The sequence below is a fragment of the Cebus imitator genome, unplaced genomic scaffold (assembly GCF_001604975.1).
Source record: "Cebus imitator isolate Cc_AM_T3 unplaced genomic scaffold, Cebus_imitator-1.0 Scaffold8, whole genome shotgun sequence".
Classification (NCBI taxonomy): domain Eukaryota; kingdom Metazoa; phylum Chordata; class Mammalia; order Primates; family Cebidae; genus Cebus; species Cebus imitator.
Window position 1 is genome coordinate 11,008,601 of NW_016107323.1, and position 25,244 is coordinate 11,033,844.

At 50.3% G+C, this 25,244-nt stretch overlaps 1 protein-coding gene across 1 annotated transcript in view; it reads right to left on the bottom strand.

Moving 5' to 3' along the window:
- The window catches only part of RBM19 (RNA binding motif protein 19), a 141,322-nt gene that overhangs the window by 95,507 nt on the left and 20,571 nt on the right, over window positions 1-25,244 (bottom strand). Inside the window, exons 14-20 of the mRNA XM_017543392.2 lie at window positions 22,251-22,361; window positions 20,020-20,220; window positions 17,506-17,635; window positions 7,964-8,139; window positions 5,095-5,155; window positions 2,334-2,413; window positions 435-490 (exon numbers count right to left, since the gene is read on the bottom strand). Coding sequence (XP_017398881.1) covers window positions 435-490; window positions 2,334-2,413; window positions 5,095-5,155; window positions 7,964-8,139; window positions 17,506-17,635; window positions 20,020-20,220; window positions 22,251-22,361 — 815 coding nt within the window. The remainder of the gene's footprint in view (window positions 1-434; window positions 491-2,333; window positions 2,414-5,094; window positions 5,156-7,963; window positions 8,140-17,505; window positions 17,636-20,019; window positions 20,221-22,250; window positions 22,362-25,244) is intronic.

Here is a 25,244-nt window from a genome sequence, read left to right on the forward strand (position 1 = left end):
AGGCCACCCTGGCTAACACGGTGAAACCCTGTCTCTACTAAAAATACAAAAAGTAGCTGGTGTGGTGGCATGTGCCTGTAGTCCCAGCTACTTGGGAGGCTGAGGAAGGAGAATTGCTTGAACCTGGGAGGTGGAAGTTGCACTGAACTGAGATCATGCCTCTACACTCTAGCCTGGGCAATAGAGCGAGAATCCATCTCAAAAAGAAAAAAAGTGCATTAACCATGCACCCAAAGGACTAACATAATCGTAGTTCATTGGGAAAACTGGGGTTGGAGTTGGCGAATGCCAGCTTAATTAGGCAGAGTCCCAAATGGTAAAGGGGTAGGTGGAAAGGACAGGGAAGGGTTGTGAGACAGCCTCCAGGGTGGCGGTCACCCAGAACAGAAAGCACCAGCTTATAGGGAAGGAAACTGAGGACACTGAAGACTCACTTAGTGGCTCGTTCCGAGATCCTCACTTCCAGCTTGTGGCCATCCACCATGTGTAACTAAGAGAGAAGACAACACAGCTCGTCTCTGTCCTGAGAAATACTCACCCAAATCCTTGCCCTTCACCAGAGCAGAGCCCTGGCTCGCAGATGGGAGACTCACTGCTCCCCAGAGAGCGGGGCTAGCTAGCCTCGAGGACAGAGGATGGCTTTTCCTCGAAATGGCTCACACCGAGCCCAGGCAGCAGCTGGTGGTCAGACACTCAGCCCTTGGATGCTCTCTTAAGCTACGGGCAGGCCTTCACCTTGATGCCACTCAAGGGACACGGACTTTTCCATTGTTTATAAGCATTTTCAGGCAAAGTAAGGCCCTTAGTCTGGCTTGCAGAGTTGGGTTTAGTTTGTATGTTCCTGAAAAGTATTCTAAATCATAGCAGAGTTGTAGCTAAAGCTAGGCTCTAACACTGGTCCCTCAAGGCGAAACTGGTGTATTAGCAAAATTACCCTTGAAAATCCCTTAAATCTCCCATAAAATATAGCACGCATAGCTTTGTAGGAACAATTCTTGGAGGCAATATTCACATATGCACTTATACAACGATGTCCAGAACATAATACAGTACACGTGCAAAGTGAAATTTCACAGCATCTTACATCACATGAAAGAGAAATATGGACCACTGAATTTGCAGAGCTGATTTTAAGTTAAATGAATATACAGCTCCTGATCAGGACAGGCCTAAGATGTGGGGCATTATGAAGGGAGCAGAGGACACCTCAAGCTGCAAACACCTACTGAATCTCCTTCACATTAGCTGAAGGCCAGCCTAGGCACCATCATGCAGCTCTAAGAAAGTACATCCCATAAAGCAGCCCATGCGGGGTCACGGAGCTCGGGGATTAGAACTTACAGGTGGTCCAAAATTTGCCCTTTAGGATGGTGCAAATCCCAGGCTGCCTTGCTCTCCATGGCCCCAGCTCCCCTCCCGCTAGAGGGTCCTGATCTGTCCTTGTACTTAGGATCTAGCAGGAAGGCACATCTCCCTCCTCTGTCTGAATAGGATGTTGAGTCTCTATCCAAACAGCTTTTGGTTCAGCCTTGTTCTCCCCACCTTCTCCCACCCTGGCCAAGCCTGGATAACTCAAGGTTCTCCTACCTGCCCCACTCATTGTCCCCTCTCCATGCCAGCAGCCGGAGAGGCTGGCGCAGACGCCAGTGTGCCCACAGCCCTGTAATGGTCACCCACTACCTTTAGGCTGAGCAGTTAAATAGCCTAGAGGAGCCTGCCCTGCACACCTCTCTCCTCATCCTGCACCTTGAACTGCCACCCACGCCACCCCTGCCACAGTGGCCTCTTTGCTTTTCAAATGTACTAAGTTCATTCCCGCCTTACAGCCCCTCTGCACAGTGTTCCCTACTCCCCAACTACTTCCCTCCTAGATCGTGGTGCAGCTGACTTCTGGCCCAGTAGGCGTGGGCTCAACTGTCACCTCCTTAGAGGTGACCACACAGCCTACACACCCTACCTCCACCCCCAACTCGCACCTTTGTCTTCATGACCTGGTCCTGCATGTTTATTCAGAGGCCCATGGCCTGTCTACCCCAGCAGAAAGAGGGGCCTACGTGAGCAACCTCTCCCAGGCCTAGCACCACGCCTGGCACACACCAGGCCCTTGACAACAGTGTTACGGATGGAGTGGATGGGCTATGGTGACCATGGAGTGTTGGGAAAGGTTCTTCATTTTTTTCTTGGGCTACAGTCTCCTAGATACCTGGCAAAAGCAACGAGCCCAGTCAAGCGTAGACTTCACACACATTCCCACTCAATTTCAGAGGGCTGACGGGACCTCTCACTACCTGCCAGGTGCCTCCGTGGCCCTCAGCTGAGAATCCTCACTTTACCTGGAGCTGCTTGAGAGCTTTCTGGGCTTGCTCCGGCTTCCTGTATTCCACAAATCCAAATCCCATGGAAAGCAGCGCTCCTGAGAGAGAGAGAGGTGGAAATCACACCAGTGGGTGGGGGAAGTGGAAGCACAAGGCCAAGTGCAAGGGCTGTGATGGCCCCAGACCTGCGCCATATTTTCTCTTTTCTTTTCATACCCCTCTTCATTCACCCGAAATTTCAGCTTCTGGCTTGCTGTTTATTACTAGTCATCTTGACGAATCAGACAACGAGGTTATATGGCTGCCACCTGAGGCCCATTTGACTATTAATTAACAGATGACTGGCATAATAATTAACTTCATAATAGAATTCTGCTTTGGGAGGAAGACTGAACTAAGAGACATGACCATCGTGAAGGCAAGTGGCAAAGCCTCTACCTGGGCAGTCCTCTGCCGCCGCACAGAAGGCCTGAAATGAACACGTGCAGAGTCAAATGCATCAAAGGCTTGCTCTTCACAAATATTTCTCACCAGCCAGTTACATTCAGTTCCTGGGTTTCAGATATAAAATCTGGATCATGTGGGCGACTGAATTATTCAAACTTCTCTGGTTCCTTACTTCTAGGTTGCAAGTAGCAAGAGTTCAGACAGCAAGAATACTGCAACAATTTCATCAGAAATTCTGCTTCCTGACTATGCATAACTGGGAGGGAGGAGTGTTTTTACAGGGCACTAAAAAACATACGATCCCTAGTAACATCTTGCCCTCTTGACATAAGATTTGATATCTCCTACCTTTCACCCCCACCGCAGCATCTCATACATATTTGTTAGGTTTATTCTTTATTGTTTTTTCACAGTTGAATTCAAATAAGATTGACTTTACTCTGATCGGTACAGATGAGGCTTGAGGCTGTCTTCCTCTGCCTCACTTTGCAGTTCCTGTCTTTACCTCTACTGTGCTGTCTGTGAGAACCATGCTCCCGCCTTTTGATTGACAGTAGGTGTTATAAAATCAGAGCCAAGTGCACTAAGGAATTCCACTAATTGCCCATACATGGCTCAGACAGAACTGACAGCCAGTGCCACCCCATGGTGACTTTAAATGTTTGTTCTTCAAGCAGATACTGCTTGAAATCTCTCTTTTGAAGGCTCGAGGCTGTAGGTGGTGGGCTGGCGTGTCTGTGTACCTATGGGATTTTAAAAGCCCAGTGACTGTGTAAAAGGCAATCGTGAGAAGGTCAAGTTCATCTCTGGGTGACTGACACTATTCAGATCCATCTCTGCCACCGTCCTCTGTGGGAAGCTGACCCCTATAGACAGCTCTACCTGGGCTCCCCAGATTCTTGGCTTCCTGTTGGGATGAGCCAGCAGGAGGCTATGATCTGGGGTTGGTGGGGGGGCAGGTATGGGGTGGAAGAGAGAGAGGCTGGAGTACTGGATCCTTCCACATGTCCCCACCCGCCTCCTTGCTTTGGGTGGCTTTGCAGTGGCCATGTCCAATCCACGGCCACTACTCCTGCAGGTTATCCTGTGGCTCCAACTCTCAGCTAAGCTCTGGTCACATGCTTTCCTCTAATGTCCCTCTAGGCTCAGCAGGGGGAAAGGCATTCTTCCTGTAGAACCCACTCCCTGGATATCCCCGTGGGCTCCCTCAGTCCAGCTACACCTCAGCTCCTTCCTTACAGACATCTCTGCTCCAACCCCAGCTCAGAGTACTGTTTCCTGCTGCAACACTGACTGATATGCTTTGTCTAGATTTTCCCCAAGCTCTCAAAACAGGCCCTTGAAAATGAGAGTGTATGCTTTAAGAGCTGCTTATGACATGGAAGGATCAGATAACCACTTCTAAAATATGCTGAAGAGTGCTCCCCAGGAGTAGAAGGCCGGTCCCACAGAGCATCTGACTGGGCGCAGTGAGAGGCAGCCAGCCACCTTCGCCTGCTGGCCTGGGAGTATCTCTGTCTAGTCTGACCTCCATCCTGGACCTCAGCAACAACTTTTTTTTTTCCCTGAAATCCCCACAACTGGCCCTTCTCATCATTAACTTGATACTTAGCTGCCTTTTCTTGCATTCCAAACTATATCTGAAGTCCCCGGAGAACAGGGGTATTAAAGGGTGAACTGTCTCTTCCTAAACTCACATGTAGAAACCCTGACCCCCAGGATATCAGATGTGACCTTATCTGAGACAGGCTCTTTACAGAGGTAACCAAGTTAAAATGAGATCATAGGTCAGGTGCAGTAGCTCACGCTTGCAATCCCAGCACTTTGGGAGGCCAACGCAGGCAGATCACTTGAGGTCAGGAGTTCGAAACCAGCCTGGCCAACATGGTGAAACTCCAACTCTACCACAAATACAAAAATTAGCCAGGCATGGTGGCGGATGCCCGGCTACTGGGGGGGAGGGGGGAGCTGAGGCACGAGAATCATTTGAACTTGGGAGATAGAAGTTGCAGTGAGCCGAGATCACACCACTGTACTCCAGCCTGGGCAATAGAGTGAGACTTGTTTTGAAAAATAAAAATAAATAAAATGCAGTCATTAGGGTGGGCCCTAAATCCAATATGATTGGATGACTGCTGTCCTTTTAAAAAAGGTGTGAGTGGATTTGATCACAGGATGAGCATATACAAGGAGGATGCCCTGTGAACATGACCACGCCTCAGAAAACAGAGAACCTTCAAAATACTCAAGAGAGAACTCCCCCAACCCCTTGTCTGAAGGTGGAGCTTCTTTGGGAATCCACTCTTTCCGGCTGAGATTTCATGTGGAATACCTGCTTTGTTCTTCTTCTTGGAGATGGAGCAGCTCTTCACTGTCCCCACTTTGGAAAATACCTGGAAAAGAAAGTAACAAGAATCATCAGCATCTCCAGGCCGGTCCTGCGGCCTGTGCAGGCAGATCTTGAAGGACAGAGGCCACGTATTCATGCAAAGCAAGGATGAAAGTAGAAAGGACGCCTGGCCGGTGCTCACTGTGGCCAGGCCCTGTCCTGAGCCCTTCACATACACTAATTCATTCAGCGACCCTGGAGTAGGAATCATTGCTCCCCACTTTTCAGATCAAAAAAGTGAAGCTCAGAGTGGTTAGAGATGGCAGCAGGGTTGCAGAGCTGGGAAGTGCTAGAGCTGGTTAGGACCCAGGTATTCGGGCCCCAGAACCCAGGCTCTAAACCTGGGTTTAGAGGCAGGAAAGGCCCCGTCAAACACTACACCCCCAAATTTGCCATATGGACGTGGGGTCCCAAAAACACTGTGAGGTGACGAGTGATGCCCTGCTTTAAGTAACCTGGACAGTCCCTTAGGGTTCCCCATAAGAGCAGCTGGGCTTGTTTCTTGTTCCAGTTTTAGAAGAAGGAAGTCGGACACAGAACAGTGATGGACTGACTGCAGATCATGCGATTGGGAAGCGGCTGTAAGTTCCGAAGCATGGGCTCTACCGACCCCAGTCTGGACCTTTCTCACTGCCCCCTGCACCAGATGCCAAAATGGTTTTTACAAAACTTTTAAGTTATAGTGTATTCTATTTTTCTCTTTTTCTGTCTCCTTTGCTAGAATTTGAAACCCAGACCGGGAAAAAAATCCATGTTTACCTGGTTCCTGGCTATGTGTTCAGCACCACACACACACACACACGGCCCAGGGAAAGACAGGCACCCCATAAACATTCACCACATGAGCACTGGGGAAGCCGAGGGGCAGCGGAGGGTCTTGGGAAAGGCAGGCACCCAATGAACGTTCACCACGTGAGCACTGGGGAAGCCGAGGGGCAGCGGAGGATCTTGGGAAAGGCAGGCACCCAATGAACGTTCACCACGTGAGCACTGGGGAAGACGAGGGGCAGCGGAGGGTCTTGGGAAAGGCAGGCACCCAATGAACGTTCACCACGCGAGCACCGGGGAAGCCGAGGGGCAGCGGAGGATCTTGGGAAACGAATACCATGAGCAGCAGCTACTTACTGCCTCTTGTGTTTAAAGTGTCAGATGCTTTTACTTGGAATATCTCCTTTATCTTAGTCAAATCATCAAAACTGCCATGAGAAGGCTCTATTAACTTCCCCACGTTACAGATGAAAATGAGGCACAGAAAGGCTGAAGGACTCACTCAGGATCAAATTAGCAAGGAGCAAAGCTGGGATCCAAGCCCAGGCAGGAGGATGGCTAACCATGGCTCTCCACTCAGGGCGCTGAGACAGGAGCCCTGGGAGCTAGGGGCTTTCACCCCAGGGCCTCAAGTGGGCTGTGTGACCTAAGGGCAGTGAACCGGCCTCTCGGAAGCTCAGTCTCCAACCATGTTACGTGAAGAGACTGAACTAGGTCATCTTGGCTGTGGCTTGCAGCTCCAGAATTCTTGAATTCGGAGGCTGCTCTTGGGCTGATGTTTGAGTGCCTCTCCCAGGAAACAATGATTCTGGACAGTGACGTTCCCACACCAGACCGACACCAGAAAGAAAAAACTATGTTCCAATCTATCTGACATGTTCAAATCTATCTACCTTTTGGATGCTACTAGCACATGCTGCTGTTTAAAAGCAAAGCAAAACAAAAATGGAACCAGTAAGTAGCCAAAGAGAAGTCTACCTGTGAGTTTCCAATCACTTAATAAGGTGAATCTTGGTTCCTAAACGCTGCTGCTTTAGCCAGGGTATCTCTGCTGCAGGGCTGTTCACAGAGGCTGAGCCAGATGGTGTCGGAGGGGTTCTGACCCTCTGCCTCTCCCCCATACCACAATGGCCTCCACATCATCGGCCCACAATGTTTCCACCCCTGAGGCTCAGTGGACACTGACTCCTCTCTTGACCCCATGACAGAATTTTAGGGTTCAGAGGGATTTTTAGAAATCAATCAGGTCAATTCTTATGGCTAGCTTCCTTCCCAGAACAAGTTGTGATGGCTATCAGCCTGCTGTTATTCATTAAAACAAAACAAAAAACTAAAAACCCATTGAGTGTTTACTCTGTGCCAAGCTCAGTCTCTAAAAATAAAGGGTCTCCTGAGGGAGGTGCAGCACAGTAGGGGGGCCTGCAGAGCCCACTCCTTTGGAACTGGAGGCCCCGTTCCTCAAGGGCTAGTCCAATTCCTTCCAGAAGCTCCGGGCCCTGACTCAACACAGCCCTCATTTGGCTTTTACCAACTTTCTATTTGGTGCTCCCTGTCCTTCCATGCCTTGCCCTCTTCCCATAAATGCAAAAATCTCACCCCAGCCCGGAATTCCAGGTCAGGCCCAGACCCTCAGTCACTAATGTGGCTTCCCCATTATTCCCAGCGGGCCGAGAAGATTGTGCTGACATTGACTTTTGGGTAGTTTATATCAGCGAAACAATTTTGGGGGGTTTTCTAAATATATAATCCAAACACTGACTATCGCTTTTATATCCCACAGTCTCCCTAGAGACCCTAGCATGCTTCCAAAGCATACATGGTAGCCCCTCTCAGGCCCCCTGGCCGCCCTTGCTATTACTCTAGTCTTCAGTTGAGCCAACTACTGGACACCCCAGGAGACAGGGTCAGGTAGGTGGTGCTGGTTGTTGCCGAAGTGCATATGAACACACTTCACGTTTAAAGGCAGAACAAATGCAGTGGCCACATTAGTAGACTGGGGTTTCCCATCCCATGCCTCTCCCTCCTGGGCTGAGAAACCACTCACTTCCTTCAGCTTCTCCTCTGTTGTGTCAAAATTGAGATTCTTAATAAACAGAGTACACCCTGGGAGGCTCTCCTCTTCTTCTTCCTCTTCCTCCTCTTCCTCTTCCATCTTTGCTGAAGAATTGTCTGCTTCTTCCTCCGCTGGATTCTTATCTTCTGGGGTTTCACCATTGGACACTAGAACCGCCATCAAAACAAAAACATCAAATCCATGAAATAATGTGTAGCCCACCACAGCCTCAGGGCCGACTGCAAGGAGCCTACGAGGTAAAGGGGCTCTGCCTCTGTAGGCAGTGTCAGGAAGGGGCACTGTGATCCCCAACTTGTGCTGCGTTTCAGCAACTCCCGAGACAGAGACCAAGTCCTGCCCCCTGATTGTGCTGTAAAGAGAAATAGGGAACACAGCCCCTAAATGGGGCCTTAAACAGGACCGACTCGCACTCATTTAGACTTCAAAATAAATTACCATGTGAACTGTTTTGCTGAACCATGAGCCTAAGCAAAATGTTACATTTCCTCAAAAAAAACCCCACAGTATTTAGTGAACATTCAAACTGAAGTGCAACTTAAAACTGTTCAAAAATTACAGAATGGAGGCTAAACTTAGGAAGAGTCTAAATACCCTTTGAAACTAAAGAATGTTACATGCAATCGAAATCCCCTCATGTGTATTACTTCAGGATGCAGATACACTAAAGGTGTGGTTTTGTCTAAACATATTAAATGCAGAGTTATCCATCACAGGGAAAAACTGAAAATACTCTGTGTTCACAAACAAGGGACCAGGTAAGGTAGAGTGCCACCAAAGGCTGGAATAATATGTAGTCATGAAAAATGATGTTTCCGAAGAATGCTGAATGACATACAACAAAGCTCATCATATAAAAATTAGAGAAAAATTAAGATATTAAAAATAAGCATATACTGTAATTTTAAAGAATGTTTAATGTAATTCAAATCACGATCTAAGCTAGGTGTGGTGGCTCACGCCTGTAATCCAGCACTTTGGGAGGCTGAGGTGGGTGGATTACTTGAGATCAGTTCAAGGCTAGCCTGGCCAATATGGTGAAACCCTGTCACTACTAAAAATATAAAAATTAGCCAGGCATGGCGGTGGGCACCTATAATCCCAGTTACTTGGGAGGCTGAGGCACGAGAATTACTTGAACCTGGGAGGCAGAGGTTACAGTGAACTGAGATCATGCCACTGCACTCCAGCCTGGGTGACAGAGCAACACTCCATCTCAAATCAAACAACAACAACAACAACAACAAAAGACTTGTATAGTATTTGTGAGAAAACATACATGTATGGACACATACCCACCCACACACCCCCCACATGAAGGAGATGCATAAAGTGCTCCTGGTTTATTTCTGGAGAATGGCATTAGGGATGGTTGTCATTTCAACCTGTCACTGCTAGCACTTGGTACTGCTCCTACTCTGAAGTAACAGCATTTTAGGGAGAGGGAAGAGCAAATGTGATGTGAAGTTGTGAGTTAGCAAGGGGTGTGTGTGTGCGTGTGTGTGGCTGCAGCTCAGGGAGCTGGAAGCAGGGAGACTAGACCTGCTAGCCTGCAGTGGCACTAAGCATGTGGATTTCATTCTCAGCTGATGGAAGCCTCAGGAAGTCGGAATAGGGCAGTGTCATGATCTTTTGCGAAGTCCTAGGAGGAAATATGTTCCATTTGTTTCAAGCTCCCCAATTTCCCCAAGTTACATGATCAGGATCTGGAGACAAATTCCTCCTCCAAAGACAAGGCTTCTTCTGAAGCTATTCTCACATCCTCCAGTAAGTCAAACTGTCTTAGCAATTCTTCAAAGCAGTTCTCAGGCTGTGCCTTCACACCCCTCACCTTCAATGTTTCCAAGCAGATGACCAGTGACTTCCTTGGAGATTTAAACCCTGCACCCCAGCCTGGCTGAAGCACCTGGAGGTCCCATGGGCGGGCAGGCTGGAACTGATGGAGACAGCCCATTTCTACTCACACCTTCATTTGGATAGTTCAAACTTCTGCATGGTGTAAGGGGGCTTCTTGGGGTTCAGCTCCATCCCACATACTCTTATCACCAAGCACTAAAGATGCCTCTGTCTGTCCTGCCCTTCCTGATGCTTTCAAGTCTTAATTAAGCTTCAACCACTCATAAAACAACTCTCTCAGGCCCTTACAGAAACAGCTACCATGATAATGCTGTCTCTTTAACATCAGTTGAACCTGCTGCCCTTGTCCCTAGAGTAAGCCCAGAACCAAGACTCAGGCCCCAGGACAAAAAGAAGAAGTCTACACAAAGCCTCCTCCCCCAGTCAAGAAACGAACACAGCCCAGCAAGAGAGACTCCATGGCGTGGCCCTTTGTACTCAAAACCCAACTTTCAAACAAAGCTGGAGGAAAAAGTATCACTAATGATGAGAACGAAAGCTACGCAAAGCAGCCAAGACTTCAGGTCTGGACCAGAAAGTCCATGGAGATGCAAACCACAAGCATCGGCAGGGAGTAGTATCCCACCCTGCTGGCCCTCCCTGGCATTTGACATCTTGGAGAACAAAGGAGGAAGGAAAGAGCATCGATGAGATCCCCTACCAAACGACAGGCACGTGGCTGGATGCCCTAAGTCCAGTCTCACTCATGACCACGGCAGCCACGTCAGAGAAAACGGGGGGCCCAAGGAGAGTTCTGAAGCCTGCCACATCTGAACCCGAAATCTCAGGGACCTTCAGGTTGGTGAGACAGGTTCATGGAAGACTAGGAAAAAAAATTATAGAGAAAAGCGCAGTGGGGATGATGGTGACCATGAGGGCTCATGGCCACTTTAAAGGAGCAGCCCCTTCTTGCCACTGGCCAATTGACAGGGAGGTCAACCTAGCAAGGCCAGAGTCCAGATCTATTGAGACAAGCAGGAAATCCAGCTTTACAGAGGAAATCCCATGGTTTTTAAATCTTGGCAACTTAATGGCAAGTGGCTTTTGAATAGGCAGTAGTCAGCAAGTACACGGGCCCATCGAAGCCTCGGTGCTCTGCTCCCTGCATCCATTCTGCCCTAGACCGCCAGCAAAGATGCCCTTCCCTCTTTCTCCCCCAAGGCCCCAGAACCCAACCAGTGCCCGGCATGGTATTCCAGGAGTTTCAAGTCTCACAAGGGTAACAAGCCGGGGAGCCCAGTAGCCCTCAGCGTGGCTGGAGTTGACTCTACCCTGGTCCGTAAGCGGTGGCTGGTGTGCTGCAAAGGGCATCTTTAAATGCCCAGGCACCTGCCGAGGGAGGTGTGATGTTTGGGTTTAGTAACAGGGCTAAGAACAGGAATGGACAGGTCCCTTCCCTGGCAGGTCAGCTGCCCTTAGCCCCAGCCCAGGAAGAACAAGAGGGAACTCTGAGGATGGTGAAGACCTATCGTTTGGGTGTGCAATTGGCCTAGCAGGGGGCTCACCTGGCATCTCCAACCTCCCATAAGTCAGCCAGCACATCTTAACCCTCCACATTGGGAGGAACATCCAGCTTGAAATGAAAGACGTGTTCAAAGGGGTCTGCCTTTCATCCAATAGCATAGGCTCTGGCTGACGCCGGAGATGTCCATTCTTTCCCCGAACCTTGCGTTCATAGCAAGAACCGCCCTCCACCTGAAACTTCACCCTGGATCCTAGAAGAACTAACAATTCAAGAGCAACACAGTCTTTAGAAATCTGCTGGAAAAGGAAGCCTGGAAAAGACGAGGAAGGGAGGCCCAGTCCCGGCCCTGCTGTACCCTACCTGCGCGGCCACGGCGAGTGACCTCACTGCTGTCTTGGCACCCTTACCTATAAAACGAAGCTTACTAAAACCACCTCTCCCCAATACCAAAAATACACACCCACAAAAACCCCAGAGTCATGCTCATTTGTAGGAAAATTGGTAAACAGAACAGCGACTAAACTCGATTACCTATTTTTAAAAATATGATAATGTAATACTTATGAACAAGAAAGAATGCAAAATCGACATTTAACGTTATTTAAATAAATGAATTTCAAATTAATGTGAGAATATTGTATAGGATGTATTGTATAGGTAGTTTCAAAACCCAGTGAAGTACAGGTGTATACAGACTGCTGGCAAAGATAATGACCCTTCCTCCTCTCTCTTCGAAAGCCCTGGAGCCCAGCCAGTGCCCAGCGTGGCATTCCAGGAGTCCCAAGTCTTACAAGGGTAACAACCTGGAGCGCCCAGCAGCCCTCAGTATGGCCTCCCTGGGCCACGGGCAGTGACTGGTGTGCTTTACCGGGGAAGAGCTGTTGCCTTTGCCAGCAGTCCGCATACAACACCCGTGTTTTGCTGGGCTGTTTGGAAACACAAGTGTCCACTACTTCCTCCATCTGCCAGGCCATGGCTCCATCACCTCTCACCTCACCTGGACAACTGAATAGCCTCCTTGCTGCTGTGCCCTTTGCCCCTGTCCCTGGCTCACCACCTTCCCTGACCTTATCCCTGGCCCTTTTCCCTTCTCTCTTGTCACCTCCATTCCAAACTCACTGGCCTCTTTTCTGGTGGCCGACCCTGCCAAGCCCCTCCCTACCACAGGGCCTTTGCACCTGCCGGCCGCTGCCCATCCTGCTGGTCTGTTGCTTTCCCAGGCCTGGCTTCCTCTCCCTGGCCTCCCCGCAGGGAGCTCGTCCTGTCCCCTCCAGTTCAAGCAGGCTCCAGCCGGGGCCCAGCCACTCGATATTCCGTTCTCCTGCTTTCCTCTTTCCAGAGCCCTTTCCTGTTCTGGTATCACCATACTGAGCAGTTTGTCCCTCTATCTGTGTTCCCCAGCTCCACAGGGAGCTCGGGGACAGGGCTCAGGCTGAAACACAGCGATCATGAGATAGAGAGGAGTGGTGGGGTCTTAGGTAAGAACACAGGCCTCGGAGTTGAAGGCTTCGGGTCATATCCCGGCTCTCTCCACACGTGTGACCTTGTGTAAGGCAAGCAAGCAAACTCTCTGTGCTTCCTTCTTTCCATCTAAAAAGGAGCTGGCTATCGTGGTGCCGACTTGCAGGCCGATGACAAGAAAGAATGCAGAGCAGCCTGTGAGACCTGAGCCAGGACTTGCAGTGAGCGCTGGGAAGTCAGTTTCCTTCTTCTTAACATCACCCCTGTGACCCACACTGCCCAGCAGGCCTTGATGAGAGAGAAATCCGGGGGACAATGGTGGAGAGATGAGACAGCCCAGAGCAGGGAGCCCCCAGCCCTACCTCCCCTTCTCCCTGCAGGGTGAGCTGCTGGCTGCAGGCTCCCAGGAAGGCCAGCCAGCGCCAGGCCTCCGAGTCCACAGCCTGGCACCCCTGCCAGCCAGCTTCTGCTCCCCGAGTCATGAGGCCAGGCTGTGTCCAGAGAGGCATGGAGACTCCAGGAGTCAAGGCCATGAAGCCAAAGGTCATTTTCAAAAGCACTTCTGCTGCTGGCCCCAAGTGGGGAGACAAAAGAAAGACGGGAAAGAAAGAAATAAGGCGTGAAACTCCAACAGATGTCTGCCAATAAAATCACCAGGAACCAGAAAAAGAGGGAAGAAGTGAGAAAGGAATCAGGGCTGGGCCCGGGGGTGGAGGAGTCGGGGGGAAGGATCTGAAAGCAAGGTGGGCTGGAGGGGGCTGGGAGAGGCAGGGGAAATGTGCTTCCATCTGTAGTTAGCACAATCAAATCCAGTCACGCATCGCCACATGGGGCTTTATTATAATCAGGCCGCAGAATTTACTGCGGCCTCCTCCCCTTTCCCGGCTCTCGGCGCTGGAGCTGACAGTAAAGACTGTTATCAGTTGCAAGCAGCTTTTCAGGATCTCCCCCAACTCTGAACCCTTTATCTGGAGGTGAGGGTCTTGGTTGTGGGGAGATAAAACACGCTGTCCTCCTCCCTCGAGACTGGTACAGAGAACAGCAGTGCTTTACAGAAAGGAAAGGGGTAAAATTAAAAAAAGAAAAGCTACGTCCACTCCCCTCCTGCTCTTCTTCCTTGGGAGCCTGAGAAAATCCAGGGCTTTGCGGGCTGGCTGAGCCCCCCGCCAGCCCTCGCTGTCCTCATACAACAGGGGAGTCAGGGATCTGGTGAAGCTTCGGGAATAATGCAAAGAGGGCGGGGGTGGGGGAGGAGCAGGTGACAAGAAGCACGGGCCAGGAGGGGCTGTGCAAGGGCTGCGTGTGGCGAGAGGGCAGAAGGCGGCCCTGGAGATCAGCTCTGTGGGAATTCACCGATGACACGGGACGCGGCAGGGCTTAGAATTAGCGCAGACACGCACAACCTCCCGGGCCAAGGGCGGCCGGGCTCTAAGGCCTCCTTGTGTGTCATGGTCAGGCCCTGGAAAGCAGCGCCTCTGGGAGGTAGGGGCTGTTGGGGACACAGTCAACCCCGCAGTATAGACCTAGGAAGTTGGGGGACCTGCGGGCAGGGGATGGGAAAACACTCTGACCAAAGACCACGGCATGCTACCTCCGTGACGTGCCCTGTGCTGTGCTGCAGACATTTCTGTGCCCAGGGCCCATTTCTATTACTACTTGTGACACCTCACCTGTCCCCAACGGCTCTACTGTCCTCCGCGCAGCTGTGCGGTATCCATCTTCATCACCCAGCTCAGCTGCTGGCCAGAGCTGGTGCCCATGGTGAGTTAATGTGCCCGGGACATATTTTTCTAAATTGTAATTTATTTTTGAGACATGGCCTCCCTCTGTCACCCAGGCTGGAGTGTAGTGGCGCAATCCTGGCTCACTGCAGCCTCGATCTCCCAGGCTCAAGGGATCCTCCCACCTTAGCCTCCTGAGTAGCTATGACTACAAGGTGTGTAGCACTACGCTCAGCTAATTTTTGTACTTTTTGTAGAAATGGGGTTTTACCATGTTGTCCAGGCTAGTCTTGAACTTTTGGACTTAAGTGATCCTCCTGCTTTGGCCTCCCAAAATGCACTGTGACTTATATTGCTCAGTCACCAACCGCAGCAGCAGAACTGGTGCATGCGACATCCCACTACACCCTCAGGGGACCAGGTGGATATCACACCCATTTTACAGATATGGAAACTGAGCCTGGGAGAGGCAGGTGGCCTGCTCAGCCACAGAGGGAGGTGAGAACTAGAGTGGCTGCTTACTAGAAATCTCAGGGCCATTTCCCCAGGGGCTCTAGGCCTCACATGATGAGGATGCCAAAGGCTTAGAACCATGCCTGGCATGGTGTAACTGCTGCTTCTGCCCTTGGGTTGGCTCACACACACTTCCTAATCACTACCAGCTGCTGGGGCACATTCCTGGGTGCGGGCATACTGCCGTGAGTAAGGTGAGTGGGCTCTCGGGGTATAGAGTGGTCATTCCAGGAGCAGCTAGAGAGAAACACCAGGGAAAGGAACCGATTCACGACACAATGCCAGGAAGCGATGAGCATTTGAAATAAAACAAAGGGCCATTTATGAGAGCCGCCACCAAGATTCTGATTGATGGTACTACCGTCACCACTGCGTTCTGAGGCTGAGCTAACCACCAAAACCAAATGTTTAGCCCTAACTAAGCTTCTACTATGTGCCAGAGGCTCGGGACACAAAGACAAGTATGACCCGGCCCCATCTTTCCAAGGGACAAAGAGGCCGATTCTCGTGCGCTCCCTCACTCCCTTGAAGCCTGTGGACCGAGCTTCCCTATGCCTGGGCCTCCCGGGGTGCTAGGTACCTGGCTGTGAAGGAGACAGCCCCACTCCCTGCCTTCACAGCTCAAAGTCTGGCTGAGATAGACAGCGAACAAATACAAGTAGCAAATAAACAGAATAAACAAATTGTGACGAGTGCTAAAGAAAAAAGAAGATAGCAGAGAGGGAGAATCCCCAGGACACAAGGAAATGAAGAGCCTGGTGGAAGCGGTCACCTTGGGAAACACCACGTGTCCCCAGCCTGCCTCCTGCTGCCACCCAAGGTGGCAGGAAGAGGCCTCCGCCGGGTTTGTTTTCAGAGCTGCTCAGTCCTGGCTGACCTCTAAGTTTCAAAGGAGGATGTGCTTTGGTCCAAAAAACATTACTTAGGCTCAAGGGTAGTAACTGAACGAAAAACCAAGGCAGTTGTGACTGGGGGGAGACAGTTAAACTTTCGCGAGGTTCACACCAATCATCATGTCATTAACCACGACAGGGGACGCTTCTGGGTCCTCAAATCACAAAGGGACTGAAGGATTTTGCTTCCTGACTGAAACAGGCCTCCAGACCGGCACTTCCTGAATGCCTGGTGCTGGCTGGGCCAGGCCTGAAGATCCACAATGAAACAAGGAAATGAGAAACTCGGACAAGGCAGGGGGGTTAGGTAGAGCAAAGTCTACTTCATTAAAATCTCAGCCTGGGCGCAGTGGCTCACGCCTGTAATCCCAGCACTTTGGGAGGTTGAGGTGGGCTGATCACTTGAGGCCAGGAATTCGAGACCAGCCTGGCCAATACGGTGAAACCCTGTCTCTACTGAAAATACAAAAAAAGTTAGCTAGGTGTGGTGGCAGGTGCCTATAATCCCAGCTATTCAGGAAGCAAGGCAGGAGAGTCATTTGAACCCAGGGGGGCAGAGGTTACAGTAAGCCTAGATCATGCATTCTAGCCTGGGCAACAGAGACTCTGTCTCAATGTTGCTCCCCAACTATTTTTTTTTTAACTGTAAACGTTCTTTAAAAATACATATTTATGAGAACAAAGGAGAGAGTAGCTGAGGACTTACTACCTTTTTTTTTTTTTAACATTCTTATTTTAATAAACAGCTGGTTGCTGTGTTGTGGGTGTGTATGGGTTATAACTTATGAGGAAAATATTGACGTCTGATCAGAATGACTTCCATGATCCTGTTCAAAACGAGTCTAAAGATCTTGGCTTCTAAGATGTGGTCATGGTCCTCAGACTATGAGGTCATCGATGGGGGGGGTGGCTACACTGCCCACTGTGGCCATCTAGGAATGTGTGGGGTGTTCCAGGTTGTCATAAGGACTGGGGGCACCCATGACACTCAGAGGCACAGGTCAGGGATGTGAAATGCCTTGTGATTTGCAAAGCAGTCCTGACAAGAAAGTACTGCCCAGTCCCAAAGGCCAATGATACCCATTTCCCCAGCTAGGAAACATTAGCTAACGGGTGGGGGCTGCCTTCTCTGGCCCCCAGGGGCCACAGTTGTCCCTTCCTTTCCTGACTTTGCAGTCACAAACATCAGAGGGTACTGCCACTCCAAAGACGTGAGAATAGGTATCTCCCATACCAGCCACCCTCCCCCATGAGCCAATCTGGTCCACCTTTGAAACAGGAAGGTTGTTTACACTTGCTCTGCTTTGAATCCCTGTTAACAGATTATAATTTTTTTTTCCCCAGACAAGCTTTATTTGACAAACTAAAAGCATGTTGTATCCATAATTTTGACACTGTTTTTTCAAGGAGATGCTCATCAAATTTGAGTCTGAGCCCCACTGGTCTCCAGCATGAACAAAGACCTTTAAACCAGAGGCTCAATGAGAAACTTCCCGCGGCCCCTCGCCCTCCTCCTTGCCCTCGCCTGTTATCCCAAGGCATCCTGGTCTCAGACTCAGCTCTTACCGGTTTCTGGCTCTGCTTGGTCCTTTTCCGTGGGTTCCGGAGGTGCATCTTGGGGCTCCTTCTTCTGTGGGGCTGTGCTGGAGAAGACGCCGACCGGAGCCCACTCCAGATACAGAGGGACGTGGTGGAACTGCAGAGACAAGAGTGATGGCCCTGTGGGTCCTCATTACAACACACTGCTAGGGAGGGACTCAGTCCCAAGCAGATCATAGCCCAAGGGTCACAGGGGATGGGGAACTCACCCAAGAATGGAGCCAGAAGGAACCCAGCCCCAAGCCCCACTGCTGTCTACTCCCCGAGGACAATACTCGGCCCCCTTGCTGCATCTCAGGGTGCAGGAGAGAGGCTTGTCTCTGATGCCACCAGACATATGGCAGTTCCAAGGCCACTTTTGTGTTTTTCCCAATCAGAGTAGGAAACAGGGAGCGGGGTGAGGAGAGACCATGTCATTGGTAAAGTGTAGCTCTCCAGGAGGAAGTATAAAATGCCCATTAAGAGGACATGCTTTCTATGTGCGTATATCTACGGGCAATGCACGTATACATGTGTGCGTGTGTGTGCGTGCATGCAGATGGTATTTTTTTAAAAGGCTAGCTGGGCATGGTGGTGACACACACCTGAAGCCCTGGCTACTTGGGAGCTGAGGTGGGAGGATCCCTTGAGCCCAGGAGTTTAAGGCTCCAGTGAGCTAGCAGTCTGCCACTGCACTCCAGGGAAACCCTTTCTTTTCATGTGTCCTCTTAAAGAAAAGTGGGGTGGGGGGGGTGATTAACAAGACACTGACACCTGCCACATTAGGCGGCCACTAGCGGGCTGCAGGACAGGGGTAAGAGCGAGACTTGTCAATAAATGCCCTTTTTGAATCTTTTCAAATTTCATACTACATGAAAGCCTTGCAAATTAGTTACGTTTCAGAAAAAAAAAAAAAAAAATACATGCTTGAGAGGGAACAGACTGGAGTGCCAGCAGTGTGCTGCATCACTTAGCTGTGTGACCTTGGGTCAGGGCGCCTCTCTGGGCATCAGTTTCCATACATGCAAAATGAAGGTGGCAGTCTTGTTGTTGGTGAAATAGACACTGCCCCAAACAGGAGGCCTCACCGAGCCAGTGCTCTCGAACTGTGGCTCACACAGAGAGCCTTTGGTGATGGGCACATCCAAGGAAAAAAGGATGGTGTCACATTCCCAAGGCCACCCACAGCTCATTCATGGGGCCCCACCTGGATAACTTTTCTTATGGGTCAGGCACAGACTGACTTCCTGAGAGCTTCGTGGCCAGAGTCCCAAGCTAAGGACTATTAATGGGGTTGGAGTGGCAGAGAATAAGAAATCATTTCCTCACCAGCAAAGTGGGGACATGAATACCTATCTCTAAGAACTAGGTGGGAGACCAAGGTCTGTAAAGTGCTAAAGTGCCTTATGAACAGAAATACTTATAGTGGCCCTGCAAAGGTATGTCTGTATCTTGAATCTCTAGAACCCTTGGTGAATGCGACCTTATTTGGAACAAGGATCTTTGCAAATTTCATTAAGTGAAAGATTTTGAGATGAGATCATCTTGCATTATCCAGGCATGCCCCAAATCCAATGACAGGTGTCCTTAAAAGAGAAATACAAAGGAAAAGTGAGAGAAGAGGGAAAGCCACGTGAGGATGAAGGGAGACACTGGAGTGACACAGCCATGAGTCAAGGGATGCCTGGAGCCACCAGCAGCTGGAAGAGACACAGATCAGACTCCAGAGGAAGCACAGCCCCGGTCACACCTTGATTTCACACTGTGGCCTCCAGAACTGTGGGACAATACATTTCTGTTGTTTCAAGCCAACGAGCTTGTGAAAATTTGTTATGACAGCCACAACCAGCAAACTAATACACGACTGTTGGTTTTTTTTCAAAACCAAGAACCAGGAGACAGCCCCACCTACAGAACTGACTTTCATTCATCTCACTGTAGCTTTAAGATAGTTAAAGCATTCAAGAATGCTCATTCTTGGGCCACAAAGGGAGACCTCGGTCTCTACAAAAAAATAAAAAAATTAGCCTGGCGTGGTGGTGCACGCCTGTAGTCTCAGCCACACGGGAGGCTGAGGTGGAAGGACTGCTTGAGTCCCGGAGTTTAAGGCTGCAGTGAACCAAGATGGCACCACTGCACTGTCGTCTGGGTGACAGACACAGACCCTGTCTTATAAATAAAGTACATTTAAAAAAAAAGAATTGAAAAGAATTAAGATCTTAATCCAAATTAGCATGAGTAAAGAAAGCCAAACAAAAGCTAGAGTCAGGCAAGGAACCAAGGCATGCTTTCTGGAGGACGGCAGAACCTCCCTCTCCCATTCTGCCCATCCGGACGGGTTTTCAGGTGGTAGGGATGACATCCACCCGTGATAGAGACGGGTGGTTTAGGCTGAGCTCCCACGTGCCACATCTGTGAATCTGTAGCCCGCTGCACCCTCTCCCTTGAAGCAGCCCTCTTTGGGCCTTCTCCAGATCAACTCCGGGTCTCCAGCAGCCCTACCTTGGAATAGGCCAGATGCCTGAAGGCCTTGCGGGCCTCCAGGGGCTCCAGGAACTCTACGATGGCGGTGATTCCACCCTCTGGCAGCAGCACGCGGCCCAGGCTGCCAAAACGGCCGAAGGTCTCCTGCAGCTCGGCTGCCAGGGTGCCTGCCGGGAGGTTCTTGACCAGAATCACCGTCTTGCTTCGCTCTGCTGCAGCCTGCAGAGAGGAAATGCACACACGTGGGACCACAGGATGGAGGGTCCTCGGCTGACACCAGCAGTGATCGTGGGGGGGTCCAGACGAGGTTCTCCATTTGGAACCTCAGCAACCGGGCACTTAGGAGGCGGACCCAGGAGGAACCACCCTCTCTGGCATGATGCTTGCTGCATGGCTGAGAGGCAGCTCTGCAGAGGGGGTGAGGCCTGGGGCTCTGAAACTGGATCTTCTGGGTCAAATCCCCGCCCCTCCACTTCTGAGCAGGGCCACACCTTCCAAGGCTTCCAATGGCTGAGGTCTGCATCTCAGTATCAAGGCTTCCCTCCCTGTAACTGCAGGCTGCCCACCTGCTACCACGTGCAGCCAGCAGGACGTGCCCAGAGTTAATGGCTCTGGGAGCAGCCCGTGGCTCTCGAGTTGCTGCACCCCTTGTCCTTGGGTGGGCTGAGACGGAGGTGTGCGCTCTGCAGGTTTCCCCCTAGGCAGAGCTCCAGGCACCCACAGGGCGCCCACTACAGCAGCACACACGCCCCAGTCTCCTTGCCTTCCCCGCATCCCATTCTCACCAGGGTTTTCTGCACTGCCCCCTAAAATTGTTTGCCCTTGAATCCTTGTCTCAGACTCTACACTTCTGGGAGAACCCAAACTAAGAAACTAGCTATTCAGCCTCGGGAAATGCACTTAACTGCGCCTCAGCTCCCACAGTGGCAGCAAGGACGTAGCATCTATTTCACAGGATAGCTCCAGGAAAAGGTTTCATTAAATGGGTTAGTAAAAGTACATGTAATATGAGCACTCTGAAAACGCTAGCAATAATTTTATTAAAAAATAACGTTGGAGGCGGATAAAAGAGCCAAGAAAATATAATGGAAAAGTCTACGCACATGGCCCATCTGGGAATAGGTCTTAGCTCAGCTGCTAATTTAACCTGAGGCCTTGGGTCAATTACTTTGTTTCTGTAGGCTTCAGTTTCCTCATCTGCAGAACGGGCTAACACTGACACCGTCTTACAGAGGCCACACAGGGTTGCTATGAGGATTGCCTGAGGTCAGGAGAGTGAAACTGTCTGCAGGTGGGAAAAAGCCGGCACCAGTGCTTAGACCGCAGTGCTCCAGACAGAGACAGGCTGGGGCAAGAAGGCCTGTGTCCAAATTCAGCTCCACCACGACGAGGTGTGAAGTGACTTCACCCCTCTGTGACTGTGGCTTCTTCTGCAGCGTGGAAGCACAGTAGAGCTGCTTTCACAGGGGTGCCATGTGAACGAAGTGAGCTAATTAAACATGTCAACTTAGAAGAGTGCTTTGGTAAGTCTTAATAAATGTTAGCTATTAGTATATTTATTTCATCCATCCATCCATCCACCCACCCCCCCACCCCCATACCATCAATATTCATCTACCATCTATCCATCCACCCATCCTCCTCATCCACCTTGAGGTAAAAACTTAAGTCCTGGGAAGGCTGTTGAAAGAGCTGTTTGGGGAGTAAAAGCCCCGGGTTTTTGTGCGGGCTCCTCCCACATACAGACTGTTTGACTTTGTAAGTTACCTCCCCGCTCTCTGAGCCTCGGTATCCCAGATTGTAAAATGAAGGAGCGGATGTCATGTGGGCTCATGGTGTGAGAGGCCCTCTATGCTTCCGTCATCCATAAATCTAAGACCTGATACTTGGTGGAGAACAGGTACCCGGAGGTGCCGGACTCTTCTCTGCTAGGTTCAAGAAGGGTCAAAGTACCCCAACAGATCACAGACGCTCTGGGAAGACACTGCGTATGGCAGTAAGATGGGGGTCCCGGCCTGTGTGGAGGAACTGTGGGGTTAGAGGCAGACCTCCTGTACATGGCTGTGGACAGACAGAATCAGGGTCAGACAGGCCACTTGTCTGAGCCCATGTAACATTTCTTTCAGAGACAATTTAGAAATTAGTAATAGTCCTTAGAAGGCCAGATCCTTGAATCCACCTGCGTCTCCCTGGAAAGGCCATTCCTGGCTCTCTAGTGGCCGCTGGCTGGCGCTGCCGAGAGCACCTACCTGGCTGAAGGAATCCAGGCTGACCCCGTTGTCTATGAGGAAGCGCCGCACTTCCTGGACAAGCTGAGTCTCCCCCAGAGCCACGCGTACGGCCACGCTGCCCTTGGTCTCCTGTGGGAGAGGAAAGGAAGAGCCCCAGTTGGCTGTCCAGCAGGTGACATGTTGGCCCTCCCCTTTCCCAACAGCCTGAGGAGGCAGCAGGGTTAGAAACGGATCCAAGGATGCTGCTCACCTCCCAACATCGATCAGATGCCCCCCAAAGGCTCTGTACTTTTTTTTTTTTTTTTTTTAAAGACAGAGTCTCACTCTGTTGCATATGTCCTCCAGGCTGGAGTGCAATGGTGTGATCACGGATCACTGCAGCCTCAATCTCCCAGACTCGAGCAATCTTCACACTTCAGTCTCCTGAGTAGGTGGGACCACAGGCATGTGCCACCACACTCAGCTCATTTTTATATTTTTTGTAGAGATGGGGTTTCACCATATTGCCCAGGCTGGTCTTGAACTCCTGGGCTTAAGCGATCCACCTGCCTCAGCTTCCCAAAGTGCCAAGATTACAAGTGTGAGCCACTGCGCCTAGCCGCCCAATGGCTCTGGCTTCCCAGATCTCTCAGAGCAGATCTGGGACCCCAGAGTTCCCTTTCCTGCACTCCCCCTCCCCCTGTCATATGGGTCTTTGCTGACACTCCCATGCCGAGCTCGTCCCGCCTCGGAGCTCCGGCAGTTGCTGACTTTGGCCTCCATGGTTCTTACCCCACACTCCCTTGCTCTATTCAGTTTCAGCTTAAGCGTCACTTGCTGACCAGCACATCCTCGCAGTGACAGCCTATCCCTCCCTTGGCTTTTCGGTTCTCTGCCATCGCCAGGCCTGCCGCACTGTACCTCTGCTAATGTGTCAGTGTCTGTTCCCTCACTAGAAGGCACCACAAGACCCTCACCGCTCCTGTTTGGGGGCCTGCTGTGTTCCCAGAGCTCAGAGCACTTGTGGGATCTGAAGCGGCTGCAGTCCCCCAGCTGACCTGGGTCTAGAGCTGTGCTGTCCAACCCAGTGTCACAAGCCCCTCAGAGCCACTCAGTATTTGAAATGCAACGCGACACATCTAAAGCACTCTCGGTGTAAAACACACACGCAATTCTGTGAGAAAAAAAGACTAAAATAGCTTGTAACTTTTTTTTAACATTATATATATATAGTGAAATAATATTTTAGATATGCCAAGTTAAATGAAATATATTATTAATTTTGCCTGTTTCATTTAGCCTTTTAAACATGTGGCCACTAGACCATTTCCAGCTACACATGTGACTCGCACTCCCTGATGGACAGCAGTGACCTTCAGTGCCTGGGGAGAAGGGGTGGGCAGCAGTGGGCAAGGAGCTTATGGGCCAAATCCATTGATGTCCTTTGTTAATTTGACAAAAACCACTCCCAGGTTTACCTGGGAAGAACTCAGCTGCCTCTAACTCCAGATGCATGTTTTTTGTTTTTTTTTTTCTTTTTTGTGACAGAGTCTCGCTGGAGTGTGGTGGTGTGATCTAGGTTCATTGGAGCCTCCGCCTTCTGGGTTCAAGCAATTTTCCTGCCTCAGCCTCCTGAGTAGCTGGGATTACAGGCATGTGCTACCACACCAGGCTAATTTTTGTATTTTTAGTAGAGATGGGGTTTCTCCATGTTGGCCAAGGTGGTCTTGAACTCCTGACCTCAAGTGATCTGCCTGCCTCAGGCTTCCAAGTGCTGGGATTATAGGTATGAGCCACCACGCCTGGCCCAGATGCATCCATTTTAAAAGAGGGTATGAAGATACAAAATATACAAAGAACAGGGTATTTTCGGGCTTTATGCAAAATACCTTAGACAAAGTATCCTTTGTACTTTATACATATAAAATATGTTTTATATGAATCCTGCCTGTAATCCCAACACTTTGCAAGGCCAAAGTGAGATGATCACTTGAACCCAGAAGTGAGACCCCCATCCCTGCAAAAATAAAAATAAATTAGGCATGACGGCATACATCTGTAGTCCTAGCCACTTGGGAGGGTGAGGTGGGAGGATTGCTTGAGCCAAGAATTTGGGAGGCTGTAGCAAGCTATCATTATGTCACTATACTCCAGCGTGGGTGACAGAGCAACCCTGTCTCCAAAAACAACAATAACAACAAATATATGTGTATGTATATCTATAGACCTACCTGAATATACCTTTTAAAAAGTATCCTTTTATCCTTTTGTAGAAGGCACAAAGCACATATAGGATACAGAGTAAATGGCATACAAAAGAGCAGATACGTCAGCGGCATAAGACTAGAGACCTAATAGCAGTGTACAACATTAGCACCAGAGGTAACGCTGGAGATTTCTGCTTTTAGCAAAGTGGATTTTAGGTGTTTTTGCCACACACAAAGAAAGGCAAGTGTGAGATGATGGAAATGGTGATTTTCTGGCCTCTGGTAAGCATATCACAATCTCTATGTCTATCAAAACATCACGCTGATTTTTAAAGCTACGTGATGTGGGGGAGCTGGATGGCTGGAGGAGTCCGAAGGAATAAGCTAGACTTGGGAGAGGAGGAGGAACGGAATCCATGACCCTTGCCCTGGCTTCAGAGACCCGGGGGGTGGAAATCCTGAGACACGGCTCAGAGCCAAGGCACCGGAGCTGGCCAGACCTGGTGTCCTACCACCTCCACCTCTTTGCAAGTCTGTGACCTTGGATAAGTTACCGTGTCCCTGGCCTCGGTTTCTTCATCTGGACAATGGGGATATAAGAACAAGAACCCCTACTTCACAGGGTCACTGTGAGGAGCATCACACACTAAAGCTTGTGGCACAGCAGGGGGCTCAGGAATGTCATTCATTGACATTACTGTCAATCACATTCTCTGGGGTGGTTCCATACAGCAGCATGAGAAGCCAGAGCAGGAGCCCGGCTGGGGGTGTTTCCAACGGCAGGGCTGGAGAGCACCTTCCACTCCAGAGGTCTCTGGGAAGGCCC